Here is a 23,163-nt window from a genome sequence, read left to right as displayed (position 1 = left end):
CCCGCACGAAAATGGAGCATGGTCCGGATTTTTCCATGCTCCATTTTTTTTAAAATGCCTTTTATTGACGATCCGCGGGTATTTATCTACCCGCGGGTGGTCAATGCATCCCTATGGGATGCGGATCCGCATGCGGGAGATCCGCTGCGGATCTTAAATCATAATTTGCCCGTGGACATGAGCCCTAAACCGTGCACCAGGTTATTCAGTGGAGGCAGCAGATGGGTCTGGTCACGTGCGGCATTAGTGGGCATGTTTGGGACACAAACACCATGTGGAGTGTACAGAAGTTTAACAAGCAGGTGACACAAAAAAAAGGAATATATTAGTAAATGCAATGTATATTGTCCGCAGCCAACCTGCAAAGATATATGTACAGGAGCTAGCCCCTTTAAACAGCCTCAGTAATGGAAACAGAAGTGTGACATTCACAGTGCAGAACAGCCATTACCTCCAGTCACCAGGTTGGGGTCACTCGAGTGCTTGCAGGTGATAATCTTCTCCACCAGTTGGTTATAACTCAGTTTGCCCACAGCCTGGACAGCTTCAGAGCTCTGTGAGTACAAAAAAAAAAACAACAAAAGAGGTCAATCCAGTCCTAGTCAGGTCAGTCCCCCACCGTAAAGTGACGGGAATTATAATCCTTATGCTGCAAACTCCTGGACATAAGATTGTTCACATGCTATCTGGGCACACGCTGTAAGTGCAAAGCCGAATGTCAGTGACGAGGACGTGTGATCGAGGAGCACGAGAGGTGCGGCCCAAGGAGCAGACATCGGTACTGGTGCATCTTGTCTCCACAAGAAGTGGAGGTGGAGGAATAGGTTTGTCCTGCTTGAGCTATCTGGAATGCCCACAGATTGTGATTTGCTGCTGGTATCCCAGGGAGCTATCACTGTGGGAACAGCGGCCTGCCATCTGTGCTCTTGGGGCCGCTGTCATATACCCCCAGTGGAGAGATTCCAACCCAGCTGTCAGTTTTGCCGCCGGGATAAACATCCTCTGCCCTCCCGGCTCCTGTCATGCCGTCCAGCGGCAGACCTGAAGCAGATACCCCTATCTGTGTCCCTGTCCACCTCCGGGTGTTACGCGCTGTCTTCAGCCACCCTGAAGGTAGCCAATCGCAAGCTGTGGGGGCTCCGTATAGCTCCAGCAGGACAAACCCATTACTCCGCCCCTAGTTCCGATGGAGACAAGATGCACCAGTACCTCTGACATCTGCAGCCATCCGCTGCACACGGGCATCCTGGCTGAGGTGACAAGAAGCAAATATGAATGGCGGAGAAAACGGGTGGTGTAAAAAGGTCTGAGCTCTGGGAATCTAAAGTCAGTCCACATCAAGATAGTCAGTATGATAAACCGTCCCTGCCAGGCCTGTTCACACAGCAAATTATACCCCTGAATCCATGACAATTTCATATTGAATCAGCGCAAGTTGACATCCCACTCATTTTAGTACAAATGTACGCTGTAGTCTATATGGGACAGTAGTCTATATGGGACAGATTTATTTTCCTTCAAGCACAAATTTGAAGTTGTTGGGAAAATAAACAAAACATCAAAAACATATTTCAAATCTGTACCATGTAGACTAAAGCGCACATTCCCACTAAAGTGAGCAGGACACTAATATAGATCGCTTCAGGATGCGGATTTTGCGTTGGGAAATCTGCATGCAGACTATACATGTGCATCTCTGTGGCAGAAAATCGCAGCTACGAATCAGGAGGCGAATCCATATCCGTTTTTTCTGATGTGAATTCCGCTGTGTGAACAAGGCCCAACAGTGGTTTCATATGGCTGAATGTAAAACGAGGTAACGGGCGCTGATCTTTACAGAGACCACTTCAGTCAGCATGGGAGATGGGACGACCGTTCGTATGATTGTTCGTTCCCCCACAGTTTCATCATTGACAGCAGCACATACCTCCTTTACACGGGAAGATGCATTGCCAAGGATGAGGATTTTTATAGCTGCACAAAAGATCCGGTCAGCCAATGGAACAGGAGCTCGTTTGTCAGCTGATCGGAGCCTCCAACAGGACTGCTCTGTTATTACCAACCGCATCATTAATAATCAATGGGTACCTGAGGATCCACCAACCAGCCGTGGTACAAAGGAATATTCAGAAGATCGAACACGATGCATTCCGGAGTGTACTCGAAGTCAGACACGCCTGTGAATCGCACGTTGACATCCAGCCCTGTGGAAAGCTTAGGCAGCACAGTCATAGCATCGTTCACATTCTGCAAAAGAGAGAGACACTCAGTCATCACATGTTTACCCATAGAGGCGAGGGGTCAGAACTAAACTAGGTGCGTTTATGGTGTTCTGCTAGGGTATAATGGATAAGCTGATCTTATACACCTTTAGTGTCTGGCTGTCAACCACTTAAACAACTCTAGCGGCAACTTACATCTAGAGGGGGCAAAGGGATCAGCTGCTGACATTCAGTATGTCTGATGCTTCTTTCCTCCTCAACATCATTCATCATGGGAAAACAGAGAATGCCACACACATGTGGGAGTCTCCCAGCCCTGTCAAAATCAGCGGGATCAGATGACTATAGCCCAATGTGTATGGCGTCCTTCATTGCCTATATTTGGGAGACACATGGAGTGATAGATTATAAAGAGACAATCAGGTGTCTCCCAAGAAAGGTGAAACACTGCTGATGAGAGTGATGGGAAGCGTTATGTGGTCTCTGTGATTAGACAGTATAAAATATCCTAGATAGGTCATAAATATATACATGATGGCTTTATGTGCATCCTGAAGGGAAAGGTTTGTTTTAGAGATATTGTACTAAGAAATTGGAATGATAAAAGGGAAGTCCCATCTATCTGTTAGTGCAAAGAGAGGGGCTATGCATGGAGGACCCAGCGGATCTGTAAATTACACTGTCTAGTACTTCACTTCTCCTGGGGTGGCGCTGCAGGAGAATTGAGAACAGATTACTGCTGAGTGCTGGAGGTACTAGGAACAGGGCGATCTGCTTGTCTGGGGACCCTGCTAACAAAAAGGGATTGTCCAAAGCAGTGAACCCCTTTAAATTCAACAAGGAGATAGAATTTACATAGTTGTTCAAAAGTGGAAATCAATGACACAACTTTTTTCCACTTCCTTCTATTTAACTCCAACTCAAGGAAGAGAAAAAAAGTTCTGAGAACTGAATCTAAGTGACCCTCCAGTCCCAGGGACAATATTTTGTCCAGGGATTGGAAGAAGGGAGTGATGCTCCCTGGTGCCCTCCTCTATGGCCGTACTGAAGTGGACACGCCCGATTTAAATTTTTCTAAGATGACCATGGTGCTTTTATCACTATTTGGATGCACACTGTGCATCAGTAGTCAGACACTACATGCCGCTTTCGGATTGGCCTGGGCTTCTCACGTGAGCAGCATGTAATGTCTTAGACTACTGATGCATCATCGGTGCTCAATGTGCATCAAGTAGTTCAAGAAGCACAGCAGCCATCTTGGAGGAATTAAAAGGGGTCCCAGAAACCGAAACATGGCAGTACAGCCATAAAGAACGGCACCATGTAATACAGCTCCCTTCTTCTGGATCCAGGACAAACGTTTGTCCCGTCACCAGAGAGCTACTTTAAAGGGGTTGTCTACTAGTAAATGATTGATGGCCTATCCTCAGGACAGAGCGGATATGTGCAGGAAGCAGACAGCTGGAAATGAACGGGAACATGGTCTGCAATACCAAGCTGATCCACTGCAGAGAGAACAGAGCTGTCATGTGTGCATGCCTCAGACAACAGTTGTTAGGTGGGGGTTCTGGGTGACTGACCCACTATTTATGGCCTGTGTTGAGGATAAGCTATAAATAGTTTAAACCCCTTTAAATGGATTGTCTGGGTGCAAGACAATTCTTTAAAAATGGTTTAAAATCTGTTAAAACAAAGAAAGAAAAAAAAAGCAGCAGTGCTTACCCGCTACCACCTGAGTGCTGCAGCCAATCAGAGGACACAGCAGTCAGGTGCCGTTCTCCTGGCATCATGGCTCCCAGCATCTACCATATGCTTTGGTTTCTGCGCTCTCATGGTCAGTGTAATGTTGTAGCATACTCCTAGCAGCAACGATAGTGACTAACCTGCTGGAAGTTCAGCTGAAGAGCTTCAGAGTTTTCCTGCGGTTGTATCGACAGAATGCAATCACCTAGACGCAAACGAGAGAAAATACATGTGTGTTACATGCTGTATATAGAGGAAACAGATGTGTAGCAGCAGAGACCCACCAGCTACCATCTGTAGGTCAGCAGAGGGGTAAGGGTCACTTAGTTATGTTAGCAGCCCTTATAAGAGCAGGCAGTAAAGGGTGTCGGCAGTACTGGGGCAGTGAAGAGGTTAACAGCTCTAAGAGCACTAAGAGCAATAAGAGGCTGACGGGAGTCGGGAACAAAGCAAACATCAGAGCTGGGATTTGTACAGGGTGTTTGGTTGGGTGTCGGTTTGGCAGCGAGCGGAGATCGTGTTTACTACCACAGCCATTTCTCATCCGGGTTTCAGGAAGCCGGACATCGCAGCGAGGTTTATTCTGGCCATGAAACAGCAGCAGGGAAGACAGGCTGCGGGTGCAGCAGAAAGTCCATCATGCTGGGGAGGCACAGTTATTCAAGCCACAGGGGTCTCCCTTAACCCCTTTAGGACGCGGACCTTTCCCCCCCAAACCCTCATTTTCTTCTCCCCACTTTTAAAAAAATCATAACTTATTTATCCATCTGTCTGCGGGGTTGTTAGTTCGTGGGACAAGTTGTATTTTTCAACGATTCTATTTAATCCCTTAGTGACCACCCTATCGTGTTTTTAAGTCCTGCTATTGCAGGATGTGTATGGAGGGAGATAGCGCTTCTATATCCCTCTATACATCGCAGGTGTCAGCTGTTTCTTAGGGCTGACACCCGCGGGCAACAGCCCCAACATCGGGGCTGTTACCCTTTAATTGCCATTGCCAAAACTGACAGTGGCATTTAAATCCCCTGAACGATTTTCAGGGGTCCCGCGATGAGATCGAGAGAGCCGTCCGGGTGTCATAGCAGTTGAGGTCCTTCTGAAAGGCCCCAGGGCTGTCATGGCAGAATGCCTATCAAGCCATCCCCGTGGATGTAATGCATTATTTATCGCACACGGTGAAGTCGTCCGAAAATAAATAAATAACGCCAAAAATGCGCTTTTTTGGGTCATCCTGTTGCCAAGAAAAAAAATCTAATAAAAAGCGATCAAAAAGTCATATGTATTCAAAAACAGTACCAACGGAAACTACAGGACGTACCGCACAAAATGAGCCCTCGCACAACTATGTCGGCGGAAAGTTATTGTGCGCAAAAGATGGAGACAGAAAATAATTTTAAAAATAAATATCTTTGAAAAAAAAATCTACCGTATATACCGGCGTATAAGACGACTTTTGAACCCCGAAAAATCTGCTCTGCAGTCGGGGGTCGTCTTATGCGCCGGTAATACAAAAAAAAAAAAAAGTGTAAAAAAAAAAAAATTTATTACTCACCTCCCACGGCGTTCTGTCGCGCTCCGGCAGGATGTCGCTCGCTCCGGTAGGCTGTCGCTCGCTCCTCGTCCCCGGCGCAGCATAGCTTTCTGAATGCGGGGCTTGAAATCCCCGCTTCCAGAAAGCTAATACACACGCCGGCAGCCATGACATCATTGAATGGCTGTGATTGGCTGAAGGCGCACGTGTTAGCAATCACACCCATTCAATGATGTCATTGAATAGTGTGATTGGCTGAAGCCACGTGTGCTTTAGCCAATCACAGCCATTCAATGATGTCATGGCTGCCGGCGTGTGTATTAGCTTTCTGGAAGCGGGGATTTCAAGCCCCGCATTCAGAAAGCTATGCTGCGCCGGGGACGAGGAGCGAGCGACATCCTGCCGGAGCGAGCGACATCCTGCCGGAGCGCGACAGAACGCCGTGGGAGGTGAGTAATAAATTTTTTTTTTTTTCTCCACTGTATACCGGCGTATAAGGTGACAGTTGGGGGGTCGTCTTATACGCCCCGTCGCCTTATACGCCGGTATATACGGTAAGTAGTACAGCAAAAACTACAAATTTGGCATCGCAGTAATCGTACTGACCCAAAGAATAAAGTTATAGTGTCATTTTTGTTGCAGTTTGTGTGAAGTAGAAACAAGACGCACCGAAAGGAGGCGGAATGTAGTGTTTTTCCCATTTCTCACCACTTAGAATTTTTAAAAAGTTTTTCAGTACATTATATGGTACTTTAAATAACACCATTGAAAAATAAAAATCGTCCTGCAGGAAGCAAGCCCTCATACAGCGACGTCAAAGGATAAATAAAGGAGTTACGATTATTTAAAAGGGGGAGGAAAAAACGAAAATGGGAAAAAAAAAAAAAAAAGCAAAAAAGCTCAGTCACTAAGGGGTTAATGCACTGAAACCTTAAAAAAAAAATCTAAGTGGAATGAAATGAAACAAGAGCAAAAAAATGCCCCCACGGTGTACAAAAATGACAACTATATTCTATGCTCCGTACGATAACTAGGATACCAAAAAATTTCTATGTTTTTTTGCTGTACTACCTTTAGAGAAAAAAAATTTATTTTCTGCCGCCATAACTTAATTTTTTTGTTGTAATAGTGACATGGGGAACGTTTTTTGCAGGACGTCCTGCAGTTTCTATTGGTACCATTTTGGAGTATGTATAACTATCGCTTTTGGTTACATTTTTTCTTGGAGACGAGGTGACAACATTTTTTAAAAACTTATTACCTTTTCATTTCTTTAAATATAAACTTTTCTGATCTGAGTCCCCCAACCCCCCCCCCCCCCCCCCTTCCCGGAGACAAGAGCCCGCGATGGTTTGGTACCTCAGACAGCATAATGCAACAGCACAGTATTACATTATACTGCGATCTGAGAGGCAGTCTGTCAGGCACCCGCATTGTATGGAGTGTGATAGACCCCCGATATCCCTCCATACAAACCCCGAACCTCCATGATTTAAATCTACGGCCTGGAGTGCTACGGGTGTGTTCGCACACAGCAGAAATGCTGAGGATCCTCTGCAACACTAAGGCCTCATGTCCACGGGCAAAAGAAGAATTAAAGGGGTTGTCCCGCGGCAGCAAGTGGGGGTATACACTTCTGTATGGCCATAATAATGCACTTTGTAATGTACATTGTGCATTAATTATGAGCCATACAGAAGTTATAAAAAGTTTTTTACTTACCTGCTCCGTTGCTGGCGTCCTCATTCCCATGGAGCCGACTAATTTTCGCCCTCCGATGGCCAAATTAGCCGCGCTTGCGCAGGCCGGGTCTTCTGCTCTCTTCAATGGAGCCGCTCGTGCAGAATGCCGGCTCCGTGTAGCTCCGCCCCGTCACATGCCGATTCCAGCCAATCAGGAGGCTGGAATCGGCAATGGACCGCACAGAAGAGCTGCGGTCCACGGAGGGAGCAGACCCCGGCGGCCATCTTCAGCAGGTAAGTATGAAGACGCCGGACCGCCGGGATTCAGGTAAGCGCTGAGCGGTTTGTTTTTTTAACCCCTGCATCGGGGTTGTCTCGCGCCGAACAGGGGGGGGGTTAAAAAAAAAAAAAAAAAACCCGTTTCGGTGCGGGACAACCCCTTTAAAATCCGCAGCGGATTTTAACTCTTCTTCTGCCCGCGGATCCGCATCCCATAGGGATGCATTGACCACCCGCGGGTAGATAAATACCCGCGGATGGTCAATAAAAGTGATTTTTTTAAAAATGGAGCATGAAAAAATCTGGACCATGCTCCATTTTCGTGCGGGTCTCCCGCGGGCTTCTATTGAAGCCTATGGAAGCCGTCCGGATCCGCGGGAGACCAAAATTGGAATTTACTCACCTGCTCCGGATCTTCCCTTCGCCGCAGCTTCATCTTCTCTCCGTCGCGGCCGGATCTTTTTTCTTCGGGCCGGCGCATGCGCGGGGCACGCAACCGACGTGCCCTGTGCATCCGCCGGGCCGAAGAAAGAAGATCCGGCCGCAACGGAGAGAAGATGAAGCCGCGGCTAAGGGGAGATCTGGAGCGGGCGAGAGGTGAGTTAATTCTTATTTTTATGGCTCATGTCCGCGGGGCAGGAGGGACCCGCTGCAGATTCTCTATGGAGAATCCGTAGCGGGCCTGATTTTCCCCGTGGGCATGAGGCCTAAATTTTGTAGCATTTGCACATCAAAGACTCGTCAAATTCTGCACAATTTTGACTAGAAATCAGCTGCTCCGCTCGCCTCCCAATACTGCACACTCCTGTGCCCAGCGCACCCCAGAAAACGCTCCCCAGACCACAGCGCACCCTGGAAACTACTACTGTGCTCCACTGACCCCATCATGCAATAGGAAAGTAGCGTCACATGAACGTCGGCAATGGCAGTTGCTGGGTTACATTTTTTTTAAAAATTCTTATAAATTCATCCTTAAATCACAACAAAATAGGACATACCGCCATTAGTTTTTTGTATTTAAGTATTAAAAACCTAAATAAAATATGCCTCATCTCCATCCGATTTTGATTTTTTCAGTCCAAAAATCGGATGAAAAAATACAACCCCCAGGAAGTGATCCCCAGTGCCTGAACTCAGCAGCCCCTCACCACACGTCAGCAGAAGATAAGGGCTTGTTCTATCTGGGTGGGGGTCTGACCACTGGGATACCCCACCAATTCTGAGATGTCGTCCCCAGAGGTGGCCCAATCACTTTAACGGGACCAATGGAGACCGCAGAGTTAGGGTGAACACGAGTGTATAAGAACGTTTTATCGGTGTCTGGTGCTGCGATCTCCTCGATTATGATCGCGTATCCCACGTACGCCGTCCTGCAGGTTTTTCGTACTTTCCTTGTATTGTTTCCTAGCAGCATGCGTATAAACGCCACACATATACAGTGTAATTGCGTATGTACAGTATTTTCATACACACCCATAGAGAACAAAAGGGGTCTAACACGTGTAATATGCGGTACAATAGAGCATGCTGCGCATATTATACGCAATGTATATACACGAGTGTGAATGAATCAATGTTCCTTCACCGATTCCATTCACGGCGTATTATGCAGGCAGTAAACAATGAAATTACGCTTGTGTGAGGCCGCCCTTGGGATCAGAGGGGGTCCCAGCAGTAAGACCACCACAAATCAGAGATAACGGGCTGAGATGAAACAACCCCTTCCTGCATCGGGGCATATATTTATATTTATACCCTGGGTGGGAAGGGCTTCCCAAAAATGGGCATACAACTATTTTCTATGGATGGCATGGGCTCAGAAGCTGAGCCTGCGCCATCCGCAGAGAGACCCGCCTGTGACTGACAGGTGGCTTCCTGCTGCAACAGCAGGGATGGGTGAGAACACTGATCCCCACTGTTAACTCCTTATATGCTGCGATCGTGTTGAGCACAGCATGAAAGGTTTAAACAAGGGAGAGTGCTTCCTCTGTGACGCAATCGGCCTTCGCCTGTGTAATCTTGAGCGACCAATGGGTTGTCACGGGAACGAAACAACAGTATAGGAGTCTGCCTGTGATATTGCATTGTACATCATCAATGTGATCATAGCGTCACAGGTTCCAGTCCCCTACAAGGATATAAAAAATGTAAAATGAGAAGAAGAAAAACACACAACACATCCCCGTGCCCGTTGCTCTCTTGTTTAAAAAAGTAATAACACATTTGCAATTGCCACATCCAATTGGAAAATGAGCTCGATCACTCTCCCCCCCCCCCCCCCCCGAGCCTGCTCAGACGAGAATGCAGTTACTCGAGAAGAGCGATGCTCGCTCGAGTAACTGCCTTATCCGAGAGTGCTTGCTCATCTCTAATAACGACCTATACCCATTGACCTATAACGACCAATACCTATACCTATCTCTGTCTGCCCCATTAAAATTAATTGAGCGGCATCGCTCCATGTATTTCAATGGGGCAGACAGATAGAGCTGAGCACAGCGCTTGACTATCTGCCTGCACCATTGAGAGAAATGGAGGCGCTGCTGCACACGTGTAACTAGCGGTTCCATTCCCCACTACAGAAACAGGACAATGTATGCTGGATTGTGAAATCATTCCCAATGTCAGTGGGGGTCCCAGTGGTCAGACCCCTATAAAGCTGCACTGAAGAGTATCCTGGCATTATCAGGGTGCCGGTCACCCACCTTTACAGAAACCATGTATGAAATCCTTCATCTAGTAACTTCTCTTACCCAGGTGGGCCATCAGCTCCTCCGACGTGATCAGCTCCTTCTGAGGTGGGAGTTTCACCTGCAACAACAAAAGACACAGCGGACCCCTTAGTGATTAAAAGACACCAGTAGCAAACACCGTTCTAAACAGCAACTTTGGGTTAACTTTACATACAGCATTATTAAGTTTTATACTCCAGTTACATCTGGAGCTGCGGTCAGAATTCTTATGGTTTAATGGTAGTGCTCACACATCACTGCAGCCCCTGCTAGTTCAGTGTCCACAAGGTAACACGAGCTCAGTGTACGGCATCCTTCCACGGCGGAGCAGTCTGTTGATACTGTATACAAGAACACAGTCCGATAGACACCGCAGGCCGCATCATACCGGCCAGGCCTAGTTTCGGCAACCCACTTACAGTGACTCATTAATAAGGAGCCCAACTACATTCCTGACATGTGTAATGTCCTGCAATATATAGTAAACCGGGCATCACTAAATCAACAATTAGTAGAAGTCAGGATGCAGTTTATTAATAAGTTAATATCATACATCACAGCGATATGTAGATATATTTATACTCCAGAGCTGCGCTCACTATTCTGCTGGTGGAGTCACTGTGTACGTACATTACTTATCCTCTACTGATCCTGACTTACATCCAGTATTAAACTTCAGAGCTGCACTCACTATTCTGCTGGTGGAGTCACTGTGTACATTACTTATCCTGTACTGATCCTGATCCTGAGTTACAACCTGTCATATTTCAGAGCTGCACTCACTATTCTGTTGGTGGAGTCACTGTGTACATACATTACTTATCCTGCACTGATCCTGAGTTACATCCTGTATTATACTTCAGAGCTGCACTCACTATTCTGCTGGTGGAGTCACTGTGTACATACATTACTTATCCTGTACTGATCCTGAGTTACATCCTGTATTATACTGCAGAGCTGCACTCACTATTCTGCTGGTGGAGTCACTGTGTACATACATTACTTATCCTGTACTGATCCTGAGTTACATCCTGTATTATACCCCAGAGCTGCACTCACTATTCTGCTGGTGGAGTTACTGTATACATTACTTCTCCTGTACTGATCCTGAGTTACATCCTGTATTATACTCCAGAGCTGCACTCACTATTCTGCTGGTGGAGTCACTGTGTACATACATTACTTATCCTGTACTGCTCCTGAGTTACATCCTGTATTATACTCCAGAGCTGCACTCACTATTCTGCTGGTGGAGTCACTGTGTACATACATTACTTATCCTATACTGATCCTGAGTCACATCCTGTATTATACCCCAGAGCTGCACTCACTATTCTGCTGGTGGAGTCACTAGGTACTAGCACTACGTATCCCTAATGAATCCAGGGTGCCATTAAAAAAAAAATTAAAAAGTGGTTGGTGTAAAATGCCCTTCCTACGGCATTAATTTGATCAGTTGACAGATTATGAGACTTTCTGGATTACTGGATGAAGTATGATTCCCTCCTGTCATCCTCACATACCTTCCAACGCAAAAACAGAATATTCATGATGGCGATCAAGGGGCAGGGTCCGTTCTCGCTCTGGGTGATCACCGGCGTCCGCTCTCCCTTCCAGTTTATCCACTTCACAAAGTAATAGTCCGCCACGGCACCCCCGTTCCCTGCTGGTTTGGCTGCCCCGGGTTCCAGCGCCTCCTCGCAGGGGCTGACGCTGACACTGGAGGCCAGCAGATTCTGCATCGATGGGTTCTCCATCCCCTCTCGATCTTCTGAGGTTTGAAGACTTCCAGGCTCCTCGGATTCTGCTGAAGCGGACAGCTCGCTGGGCTTGCCTGAGTCTGGAATGGACTGAGAGTTACTGTCCTCTGCTCCTCCCTCAGACTGGGTGTCGCTGGGCCGCGATGTGGTGCTGCAACTGCTGCTGTCGCTACACCCAGAGGCCTCCACCTCCTCAGAAGTCTCTTGACTCCTCCCAGTTGTCGCCTCTGAAACCAAGTTCTCCAGAGAATTGGAATCTGTTTCCATTACTTGTAATTCTGCGTCTTGCATTTCCTCACCGGCGGGAACTTCACAATTTTCCGTCTGCAAGGGCGCAGTGGGCGTGGCCTTTTTGTCTTCTCCCTGATCCATGTTGACTTCGCTCGCTGACGGCTCCATGAGACGACCTTCTACGGAGTACAAAAATATACAAAAATACAAATTCTTGCTTAAAAAAGATCCAGAAAGTATAAATAGACTAGAGACGCCTCAAAAACGCCCCATGTCAGGATCCAACTGCCGTTTCGTACAGCGGGGGCGAGCGATCAGCGACAGTCAGACATCGCAGCCAACAGGGTCAGAGAAATAATAAAAAGAACCCAAAAAAAGGGCATCGAAAAATGGCGCCAGACGCTTTAAAAATAAGTCGGATTCTGCTGATAGGAGATCGTGGTGAGAATCCGGGGGAATACAAAAAAGAAGTGGAAAAAAAACAAAAAGCTAAGAAAAGGCTTCTGAGAATAATCACAGGCGCTGTCAGCGGGATTCCAGCAGGTGGCGCTGTAGGATATTGAGCTAGTTAGTCTGCTTCTGTAATCTGGGCAGGATGAACCACTTCTAGTGCTTGGAGGGCTGCAGAAAGGGGGCAAAAGGAAAAGTCAGTCACTGAAGTCCCATCCAATCGGGAAGCAGTTACATTTCTCAACACTTTTGGAGATTTCTGCTTCCTGTCAGTGAATAGAAACACTCCTTTCTACGGAAGAGTATGAACTCTACAGACCCAAAGTGCCTCATACAGCTTATTGCTGCAACTGTATCCATTGAAAAGGGCTAAAGCGAATTCTGCTGTGTGAACAGGCCCCAAAATCCAACGTGGATCTGACAATTAACCCCTTAACACGTCCTGCCTGCGGGGTATTTAACCTTTACATCATGTGAATGGCACGTGATCAGAAGCTGAGCCCTCGCTATCCCACAGCGGGAGTCGGCTGTCACCGATAGATGGATACGTAAGAGCAGGGATCCCCGCTGTTAACCCCCCACACGCTGCGAGCTACGTAGATCGTAGCATGTAAAGGGTTTACAGAGGGCACGCGCTCCCTTTGTGATGTCATCATCGCCCCCCCCCCTCCCGAGCAATAAGGCAGCAGTACAGAAGTCCTTCAATGTATTATATCATAGCTGCTATGGTTGAAGTCCTCCATAGGGATATAGAAAAACGCAAAAAAAACCAAAACCCTTTTTTGCACATTTTTCCCGATTTGCATAAAAAAATTAAAATGAAAAAAAAAAATCCTACATATTTGATATCCTGTGTCCGTAACCACCAGTACAATAAAGTGAACACATTTGTCCTGCGCAGCAAAAAACATAAAAAAGCCCAGAAGAAACGAAGGCAAAATGCTTATTTTGTTCATTTTGACCCCCCCAAAAACACAATAAAAAAGTGATCAAAAAAGCCGCATGTACCCCAAAACGGTACCAATAAAAACTATCGCTCGTCGTGCAAAAAGCAAGAGCTTCGGCCGTGAGAAAACATAATAAAAAGTTATGGAACTTGATGCAGCAATAGAAAAATCATATTAAAAAAAAAAAAATTGTTGTGAGTGTAAAAAGAAAAACAAAAAAAAAAATTTATATTTTGGGTATCGGCGAAATCGTACCAACCTGCAAGAAAAAAACATGTAAAAAAAAGGGGGCAGAATTGATGTTTTCTCACCCTGCTCAAAAAAACAACAAAACTGTCGCACATGCACAGTATAGACGTGTTTTTTCACGGGCGCCGGCGCTAGGCGATGACGCGGAATCCGTGAACTGTCTGCAATTTTCACTGCAGATGGATTGTGGGTCAGATGGCTTTCATTCACTTCAATGGAAGCCGTCCGTGCGGAGCCCACATGACAATAGAGCATGCTGCGGTTTTTCCTCTGAGCGGAGATCGCAATGGATTTCCGCTCGCATGCAGGAAGCAGATTTCCATAGGAAGTAGGGGCGGTATTTGTCGCTAATTCGTGGTGCGGACGGCGACCGTGGATTTCGCAGCACGTATCCGCCTGTGCGGAGCCGGCCTTATATGCGCTCACAAATGGTGCCACTTAAACCTACAGTTCGTCACGCAAAAAACAAGCCCTCATACGGCCGCCGGGACGGAAAAGTGACAGTTATGGCTTTTGAAAAGTGGAGATGAAAATCCACTTAAAATTTTTGCTTCCTAAACGCTAAAATAGTTGGCATCACTTATTACACAACTGCGGCTGACGCTCACGGTTTAGAGCCGCCTGCTGGAGCAGACTTGTAAGTGCAGCCCGTTCCCCCTGAGCTGCGCCAATCACTAGTGCTCGCATACTAGCACCCTGAGCGTGTCGTGTTTTGGTGCAGTAGGCCATTGAAGTGAATGGATCAGCGCAAATATGCAGCAGAGAGCTACCGTGTTTGCCCGAAAATAAGACACCCCCCGAAATTTGCAGAAGTCCCAAATATAAGGCACCCCCCGATAGTAAGGCATAGTAAAGTGTGCAGGCAAGTCAAGAGGCCTGTCCCCTGCTGCCATCCCCGTTGTCTCCTACCTCCAGATGTATAGGTAGATCTGCAGACAGTCTGCTGTTATCCTGTCCCTGCTGTGCTGTACGAGTGTGCTGTGATGAGCTCCCCCTGGTGGCCGGAAGCTGCAATACCATCCCTGCTTACAAGTGGTACAGGAACTTCTGTCTGCAGACAGGTACGTTACTTTACAGCCCTTATTTTTTATGGCTCTGTGTATGAGTCAGGCAACCTTAAAGGGGTTGTCCCGCGCCGAAACGGGTTTTTTTTTTTTTCAACCCCCCCCCCGTTCGGCGCGAGACAACCCCGATGCAGGGAGGTAAAGAAAGCTCACCGGAGCGCTTACCTGAATCCCCGCGCTCCAGTGACTTCTCTACTCACCGCTGAAGATGGCCTCTTCCTCCGTGGACCGCAGCTCTTCTGTGCGGTCCACTGCCGATTCCAGCCTCCTGATTGGCTGGAATCGGCACGTGACGGGGCGGAGCTACACGGAGCTACACGGAGCCCCATAGAAGACTGCAGAAGACCCGGACTGCGCAAGCGCGGCTAATTTGGCCATCGGAGGGCGAAAATTAGTCGGCACCATGGAGACGAGGACGCCAGCAACGGAACAGGTAAGTATAAAACTTTTTATAACTTCTGCATGGCTCATAATTAATGCACAATGTACATTACAAAGTGCATTATTATGGCCATGCAGAAGTGTACAGACCCACTTGCTGCCTCGGGACAACCCCTTTAAGGCTAGGTTCTCACAGAGCGTATTTCCAGCGGAAATCTCGCAGTTTGGCCACAGCGATAAACAGCGAGATTTCCGCCGGGAAAGCGCAAAACCCACGGCACTCAGCCGCTTGTTTTGAAGCGACCTGGCTGCACGCTTTTCCGTTTCTGTGGCCGGTGAATCCACACCACAACACCGGCTTCTCCCAGCTTTGGCGTGGCAGATTTGCTGTCCCATGTGGGGATTAGCGGCCACAGACGGATTTGCCGCGGCTAAATAAGACACCCCCTGAAAATAAGACGTAGCGCATATTTGGGAGCAAAAATTAATATAAGACGTGTCTTATTTTCGGGGAAACAGGGTAAGTGTTTGCGCAGGAAGTCAACGGGCCCGTCCGTGTATTTTTCAGCGCAGGTAAATCTGCAGCTTATTTATGCGTACAAACCCCTGCGGAGAGTCGGGACTGTCAGTCGTGTAAATACAGGCGCGAACCGCACGCTGGGAATGGCGGATCCTTGCCTGAGATGTGCCATGGAATCCGCGTGTATACGGATCTGCACAGCGGAGGCCTACTACTCACCTGGTTCTGAAAACTATATCCACCTGCTGCGGAAATGGCGCTGCGGTGAGGGATTTGGACCTGCAGCGTGTCCGATTGTGTTGCATATTACAGAATGACATAGGCTATTAAAGTCCACGGGATCATGTAAATACGTATGGAGGCGCGGAGTCACTGCGCAGTTACAAGTTAACGCAATGAGGCCTTCTGGCACGCTTTTTTCCCCCACTAAAAACACAGTAAATATGTGCGCAAAAAAAGGAGCCCCAAGGTCGCTCTCACGGACGGCGCCAGTAAGACGCAGCGCTTTGCTGCGATTTTGGCCGTTTTTCCCGACCGCATGTTACATCATTTGACCTATTTAACACGCCCGTCATTGTGATGCATTAAAAAGCGCAAAAACGCACAAAAATAAAGCAGACAGGGCGCAAAGATTGCAGCATTCGAACACTAGTCTGCAAGGCCACATTGAAATCAATCGGAGTGTTCGAAAAGTTGCGGTAAAGAGCGCCCCGTGTGAGAGGAGCCTACGGGAGCGTCACATGGGCTGCAGGCAGGGCTTTTTTCAATTGATTTCAATGCTGGTAAAGAAAAAAAACAACCACTAAGGCCGCCTGCACACGAGCGGAGATTCTGCGGCGGGATTTCCCGCAGAATTTCCGCCCCTGGAAGCTGCCATAGGATTGCGTTAACAAACCCCACACAGAAACGTCACTCCCCGGCCCCGCTCTGCGCATGAAAGAGCCGGGGCCGCGGGAGAGGTGAGTGCCCGGACTGCTCTCTGCAGACACTCGGGTCGGGTCCCGCTGCAAGAACTCTCGCAGCCGGATCCGACCCGGCCGTCTGCAGGCGGCCTAAGTTTTCAATTCCCTTCCGCTCGGTTGGGTCTCTTTTTTTGGACGGGAGAGCAGCGCAGAAACCTGACAAAACGGAACCAAATGGGGACCTTTCTGTCTTTCAAAATCCGAGAAAAATTGTTTTATTTTAGTTTCTCTTGTTGAAAATCGGATCACAGGGAGGGAAACCCCGAGCCGACCGCGGCGCGAGAGAGCGGCCTCGCCCAAGCCGACCCCGGAGCGAGAGAGCGGCCTCGCCCGAGCCGACCCCGCCCAAGCTGACCCCGGCCTCGCCCGAGCCGACCCCGGCGCGAGAGCGGCCTCGCCCGAGCCGACCCCGGCGCGAGAGCGGCCTCGCCCGAGCCGACCCCGGCGCGAGAGCGGCCTCGCCCGAGCCGACCCCGGCGCGAGAGCGGCCTCGCCCGAGCCGACCCCGGCGCGAGAGCGGCCTCGCCCGAGCTGACCCCGCCCGAGCCGACCCCGGCGCGAGAGAGCGGCCTCGCCCGAGCTGACCCCGCCCGAGCCGACCCCGGCGCGAGAGAACGGCCTCGCCCGAGCCGACCCCGGCGCGAGAGAACGGCCTCGCCCGAGCCGACCCCGGCGCGAGAGAACGGCCTCGCCCGAGCCGACCCCGGCGCGAGAGAACGGCCTCGCCCGAGCCGACCCCGGCGCGAGAGAACGGGCGAGAGAACGGCCTCGCCCGAGCCGACCCCGGCGCGAGAGAACGGGCTCGCCCGAGCCGACCCCGGCGCGAGAGAACGGGCTCGCCCGAGCCGACCCCGGCGCGAGAGAACGGGCGAGAGAACGGCCTCGCCCGAGCCGACCCCGCCCGGCGGCGCCAAAGAGCGGTCTCGCCCGAGCTGGCCCCAGTGCCGATGTGAGAGGAGCCCAAGGCCAACTTTTGGATAATGGAAAGCCTGGAAAAAAAAACTACCTCTGGCGTTTCACCCACAAGAAAATAACAAAAAAAAAAAAAAAAAAATGTATAAATTCCAAGCGGTATAAGCTGATAAACTGAGCCCGGACCATCCCAGCCGCCTCCGGGCTACAAGGTGATGGGGCCCACAACAAGGGCAGAAAACAAAAAAATAACAGAAAGGAATAAAAAATATAAAAGAATGGGATAAATGGAAATGCAGCCAAAATGTAAAAAACAAAAAAGACAAGTATCGTGCGGCTACGAGAGCAGATACGGCTACGTGCGGGGTCTCCCCATATCAGCCCGGTGGTAACGGTCGTGTATCTGACATGTCCCGGAATATCCCACCTGTGCACGTACGGGGGCCCCTGTGCCCGCTGGCCCCGGGCTGGGCGGCTCCTGTGCTCGGGGGGCCCCGGCGCTCCTCCGGCCTCTTGTTTATATTCCGGGACAGTTCTCCACAGGCGGACACCGACAGCAGCGCCGTACAGAAGAGCCCGGCGAGCGGCGCTCTCTACAGTGGCCTCTAGCGGCCAGGAGGGAGAAGCCGGCAGGCGGATGTGTCCGGGAGCGGCGGGGTGGGGGCGCACAGCAAGGACCGTGCCAGGGAGAACCACAGTGCCCACATCACCTGTACAAAACACAGGACACTGCTGCAATATAGGAGATGACAGGTGCCCACACTGGTGGCAGCGAGGGCTGACATGGGAGCATGCAGGATGTATCGCATAGGATGGGATTAGCTACACAGCAGAGCAGATAGTATCACACAAAACAGGATTAGATACACGGCTCAACAGCTGGTATCACACAGGATAGGATTAGATACACAGCTCAGCAGACAGTATCACACAGGATAGGATTAGATACATGGCTCAGCAGACAGTATCACACAGGATAGGATTAGATACACAGCTCAGCAGACAGTATCACACAGGATAGGATTAGATACACGGCTCAGCAGACAGTATCACACAGGATAGGATTAGATACACGGCTCAGCAGACAGTATCACACAGGATAGGATTAGATACACGGCTCAGCAGACAGTATCACACAGGATAGGATTAGATACACAGCTCAGCAGACAGTATCACACAGGATAGGATTAGATACACGGCTCAGCAGACAGTATCACACAGGATAGGATTAGATACACAGCTCAGCAGACAGTATCACACAGGATAGGATTAGATACACAGATCAGCAGACAGTATCACACAGGAGAGGATTAGATACAGGGCTCAGCAGACAGTATCACACAGGAGAGGATTAGATACACGGCTCAGCAGGCAGTATCACACAGGATAACATTAGATACACGGCTCAGCAGACTGTATCACACAGGATAGGGTTAGATACACGGCTCAGCAGACAGTATCACACAGGATAGGATTAGATACACAGATCAGCAGACAGTATCACACAGGATAGGATTAGATACACGGCTCAGCAGACAGTATCACACAGGATAGGATTAGATACACAGCTCAGCAGACAGTATCACACAGGATAGGATTAGATACACAGCTCAGCAGACAGTATCACACAGGATAGGATTAGATACACAGCTCAGCAGACAGTATCACACAGGATAGGATTAGATACACGGCTCAGCAGACAGTATCACACAGGATAGGATTAGATACACAGCTCAGCAGACAGTATCACACAGGATAGGGTTAGATACACAGCTCAGCAGACAGTATCACACAGGATAGGATTAGATACACAGCTCAGCAGACAGTATCACACAGGATAGGATTAGATACACAGATCAGCAGACAGCATCACACGGGATAGGATTAAATACACAGCTCAGCAGACAGCATCACAGGATAGGATTAGATACACAGCTCAGCAGACAGTATCACACAGGATAGGATTAGATACACTGCTCAGCAGACAGTATCACACAGGATAGGATTAGATACACAGCTCAGCAGACAGTATCACACAGGATAGGATTAGATACACAGCTCAGCAGACAGTATCACAAAGGGTAGGATTAGATACACGGCTCAGCAGACAGTATCACACAGGATAGGATTAGATACACTGCTCAGCAGACAGTATCACACAGGATAGGATTAGATACACGGCTCAGCAGACAGTATCACACAGGATAGGATTAGATACACAGCTCAGCAGACAGTATCACACAGGATAGGGTTAGATACACAGCTCAGCAGACAGTATCACACAGGATAGGATTAGATACACAGCTCAGCAGACAGTATCACACAGGATAGGATTAGATACACAGATCAGCAGACAGCATCACACGGGATAGGATTAGATACACAGCTCAGCAGACAGCATCACAGGATAGGATTAGATACACAGCTCAGCAGACAGTATCACACAGGATAGGATTAGATACACAGCTCAGCAGACAGTATCACACAGGATAGGATTAGATACACAGCTCAGCAGACAGTATCACAAAGGGTAGGATTAGATACAATACTCAGCAGACAGTAACACACAGGCCCATTGGATTAGATACATGGGGCTGTATCACACTACAGTATCACACCACACTCAGTATCACCCTAGTATTAGATACAGTACTCAGATACTGAGTATCACTCTAGGATTAGGTACATAAAGTAGTATCACAGTGGGATTAGATGCATGAGGCAGTATCACACTGGGATTAGATACATGAGGCAGTATTACACTTGGATTAGATACAGCAGGCAGTATCACACTGGAATTAGGTACATGAGGCAGTATCATACTGGGATTAGTTGCGGCAAACAGTATCACACTGGGATTAGGTACATAAAGAAGTATCACAGTGGGATTAGATACATAAAGAAGTATCACAGTGGGATTAGATTCATGAGGCAGTATTACAGTTGGATTAGATACAGCAGGCAGTATCACACTGGGATTAGATACAGCAGACAGTATCACACTGATATTAGATACATGAGGCAGTATCACACTGGGATTAGATACAGCAGGCAGTATCACACTGGGATTAGATACAGCAGACAGTATCACACTGATATTAGATACATGAGGCAGTATCACACTGGGATTAAATACAACAGGCAGTGTCACACTGGGATTAGTTATCAGGCAGTATCACACTGGGATTAGTTATCAGGCAGTATCACATTGGGATTAGTTATCAGGCAGTATCACACTGGGATTAGATACATCAGGCGGTATTACTCTGGTATTGTGGTAGGCAGTATCACACTGGCATTAGATACACCAGGCAGTAGCACACTGGTATTAAATGCATGAGGCAGTATCACGCTGGGATTAGATACAGCAGGCAGTATAACTGGGATTAGATACAGCAGGCATTATCGCACTGGGATTAAATACAGAAGGCAGTATTACACTTGGATTAGATTCAGCACCACATTAGGATTAAAAACATCAGATAGTACCGTATCACGCAGAGATTATGTACATTAGGCAGTATCTCACACTGGGATGGGGTACAATACGATGTATCACACTGGGAATAGGTACAGCAGGCAGTATCATACTAGGTTTAGGTACATGACACTGGGATTAAGTACATAAAACAGTGTGACACTGGGATTAGATACATGGCGCAGTATCACACTGGGATTAGATAAATAAATCAGTATCACACTGGGATTGGGTAGAGCAGGCAGTATCACACTAGGATTAGATAAATGAGGCAGTATCACACTAGGATTAAGTACATCAAACAGTATCACACTGGGATTAGATACAGCAGGTAGTAGCACATTGGGATTAGATACATGAGGAAGTATCACACTTGGATTAGGTACATAAAGTAGCATTGCACTGGGATTAGGTACATAAAGCAGTATCGCACTGGGATTAGGTACATCAGGTAGTATTACATTGGGATTAGGTGCATCAGGTAGTATCACACTAAAATTAGATACATCAAGCAGTATCACACTAGGATTAGGTACAGAAAATGGTATTATACTAGGATTAGGGACATCAGGTAGTATCACACTAGGGTTAGGTACATCAAGCAGTATCACAGTAGAATTAGATACATTTGGCAGTATCACACTAGGATTAGGTACATCACGTGGTATCACATTAGGATAAAGTACAGCAAGTGGTATTACACTAGGATTAGGTACAGCAGGCAGTATCACGTTGGGATTAGGTACAACAGGCAGTATTACTATCACACTGAATAAAATACAGCAGGCAGTATCACACTAGGATTAGCTATATGATGCAGTATCACACTGGGATTAGATACACAAGTCAGTATCACACTGGGATTAGCTATATGATGCAGTATCACACTGGGATTAAATACATCAGGTAGTATCACATTTAGATTAGGTTTATCAGGTAGTATCACACTGGGATTAGGTACAGCAGGCAGTATTACAATGGATTAGATACACCAATCAGTATCACATTGGGATAAACTGCAGCAGGCAGCACACTGGGATTAGATACATGAGGTAGTAGCACACTGGGATTAGATACAGCAGGCAATAGCATGCTGGGATTAGATACAGCAGGCAGTATCGCATTGGATTAGATACACCAGGCAGTATCACACTGGATTGGATACACCACGCAGTATCCCACTGAGATGAGATACAGCAGGTAGTAGCACAGTGGGATTAGATACACAAGGCAGTATTACACTGGGATTAGATACAGCAGGCAGTAGCACATTGGGATAAAATACATGAGGCTATATCACACTGAGATGAGATACAGCAGGTAGTAGCACAGTGGGATTAGATACACAAGGCAGTATCACACTGGGATTAGATACAGCAGGCAGTATCACACTGGATTAGATACACCAGGCAGTATCACACTGGGTTTCACTGCAGCAGGCAGTAGCACAGTAGGATTAGATACACGGGGCAGTATTGCACTGGGATTAGATACACCAAGCATTATCACACTGGATTAGATACACCAGACAGTAGCACACTGGCATTAGATACAGGAGGCAGTATCACACTAGAATTAGATACAAGGGGCAGTATCACACTGGGATTACATACAGGAGGCAGTATCACACTAGAATTAGATACAGGGGGCAGTATCACACTGGGATTACATACAGGAGGCAGTATCACACTGGGGTTAGCTGTAGCAGGTGGTATCACACTGGAAGTAGGTACATCAAGCACTATCACACTGGGATTAGATATTCCAGACAGCATTGCACTTGGATTAGCTGCGGCAGCCTGTATCACACTGGGATTAGGTACATCAGGCAGTATTACACGTAATTAGATACACCAGGCAGTATCACACTGGACTACATAGACCAAGCATTATCACACTAGGATTGGATACAGCAGGCAGTATCACACTGGTATTAGATACTGTGGGCAGTATCACACTGGGATTAGATACAGCAGGCAGTAGCACACTGGATTAGATACAGCAGGCAGTAGCACACTGG

General features: G+C 48.0%; 1 protein-coding gene across 1 annotated transcript in view; it reads right to left on the bottom strand.

Annotated features, from left to right (window-relative positions):
- Window positions 1-18,251, bottom strand: part of MINDY1 (MINDY lysine 48 deubiquitinase 1) — a 31,390-nt gene extending 13,139 nt beyond the window's left edge. Inside the window, exons 1-6 of the mRNA XM_066609068.1 lie at window positions 18,093-18,251; window positions 11,713-12,801; window positions 10,211-10,268; window positions 4,106-4,170; window positions 2,089-2,247; window positions 452-554 (exon numbers count right to left, since the gene is read on the bottom strand). Coding sequence (XP_066465165.1) covers window positions 452-554; window positions 2,089-2,247; window positions 4,106-4,170; window positions 10,211-10,268; window positions 11,713-12,348 — 1,021 coding nt within the window. The 5' untranslated portion in view covers window positions 12,349-12,801; window positions 18,093-18,251. The remainder of the gene's footprint in view (window positions 1-451; window positions 555-2,088; window positions 2,248-4,105; window positions 4,171-10,210; window positions 10,269-11,712; window positions 12,802-18,092) is intronic.
- Window positions 18,252-23,163: the final 4,912 nt, after the last annotated feature.

This window comes from Eleutherodactylus coqui, chromosome 6, assembly GCF_035609145.1.
Source record: "Eleutherodactylus coqui strain aEleCoq1 chromosome 6, aEleCoq1.hap1, whole genome shotgun sequence".
NCBI classification, from domain to species: Eukaryota; Metazoa; Chordata; class Amphibia; order Anura; family Eleutherodactylidae; genus Eleutherodactylus; species Eleutherodactylus coqui.
The sequence above is the reverse complement of the archived record's forward strand: the minus strand, read 5'-3'. Positions and strand labels throughout refer to the sequence as shown.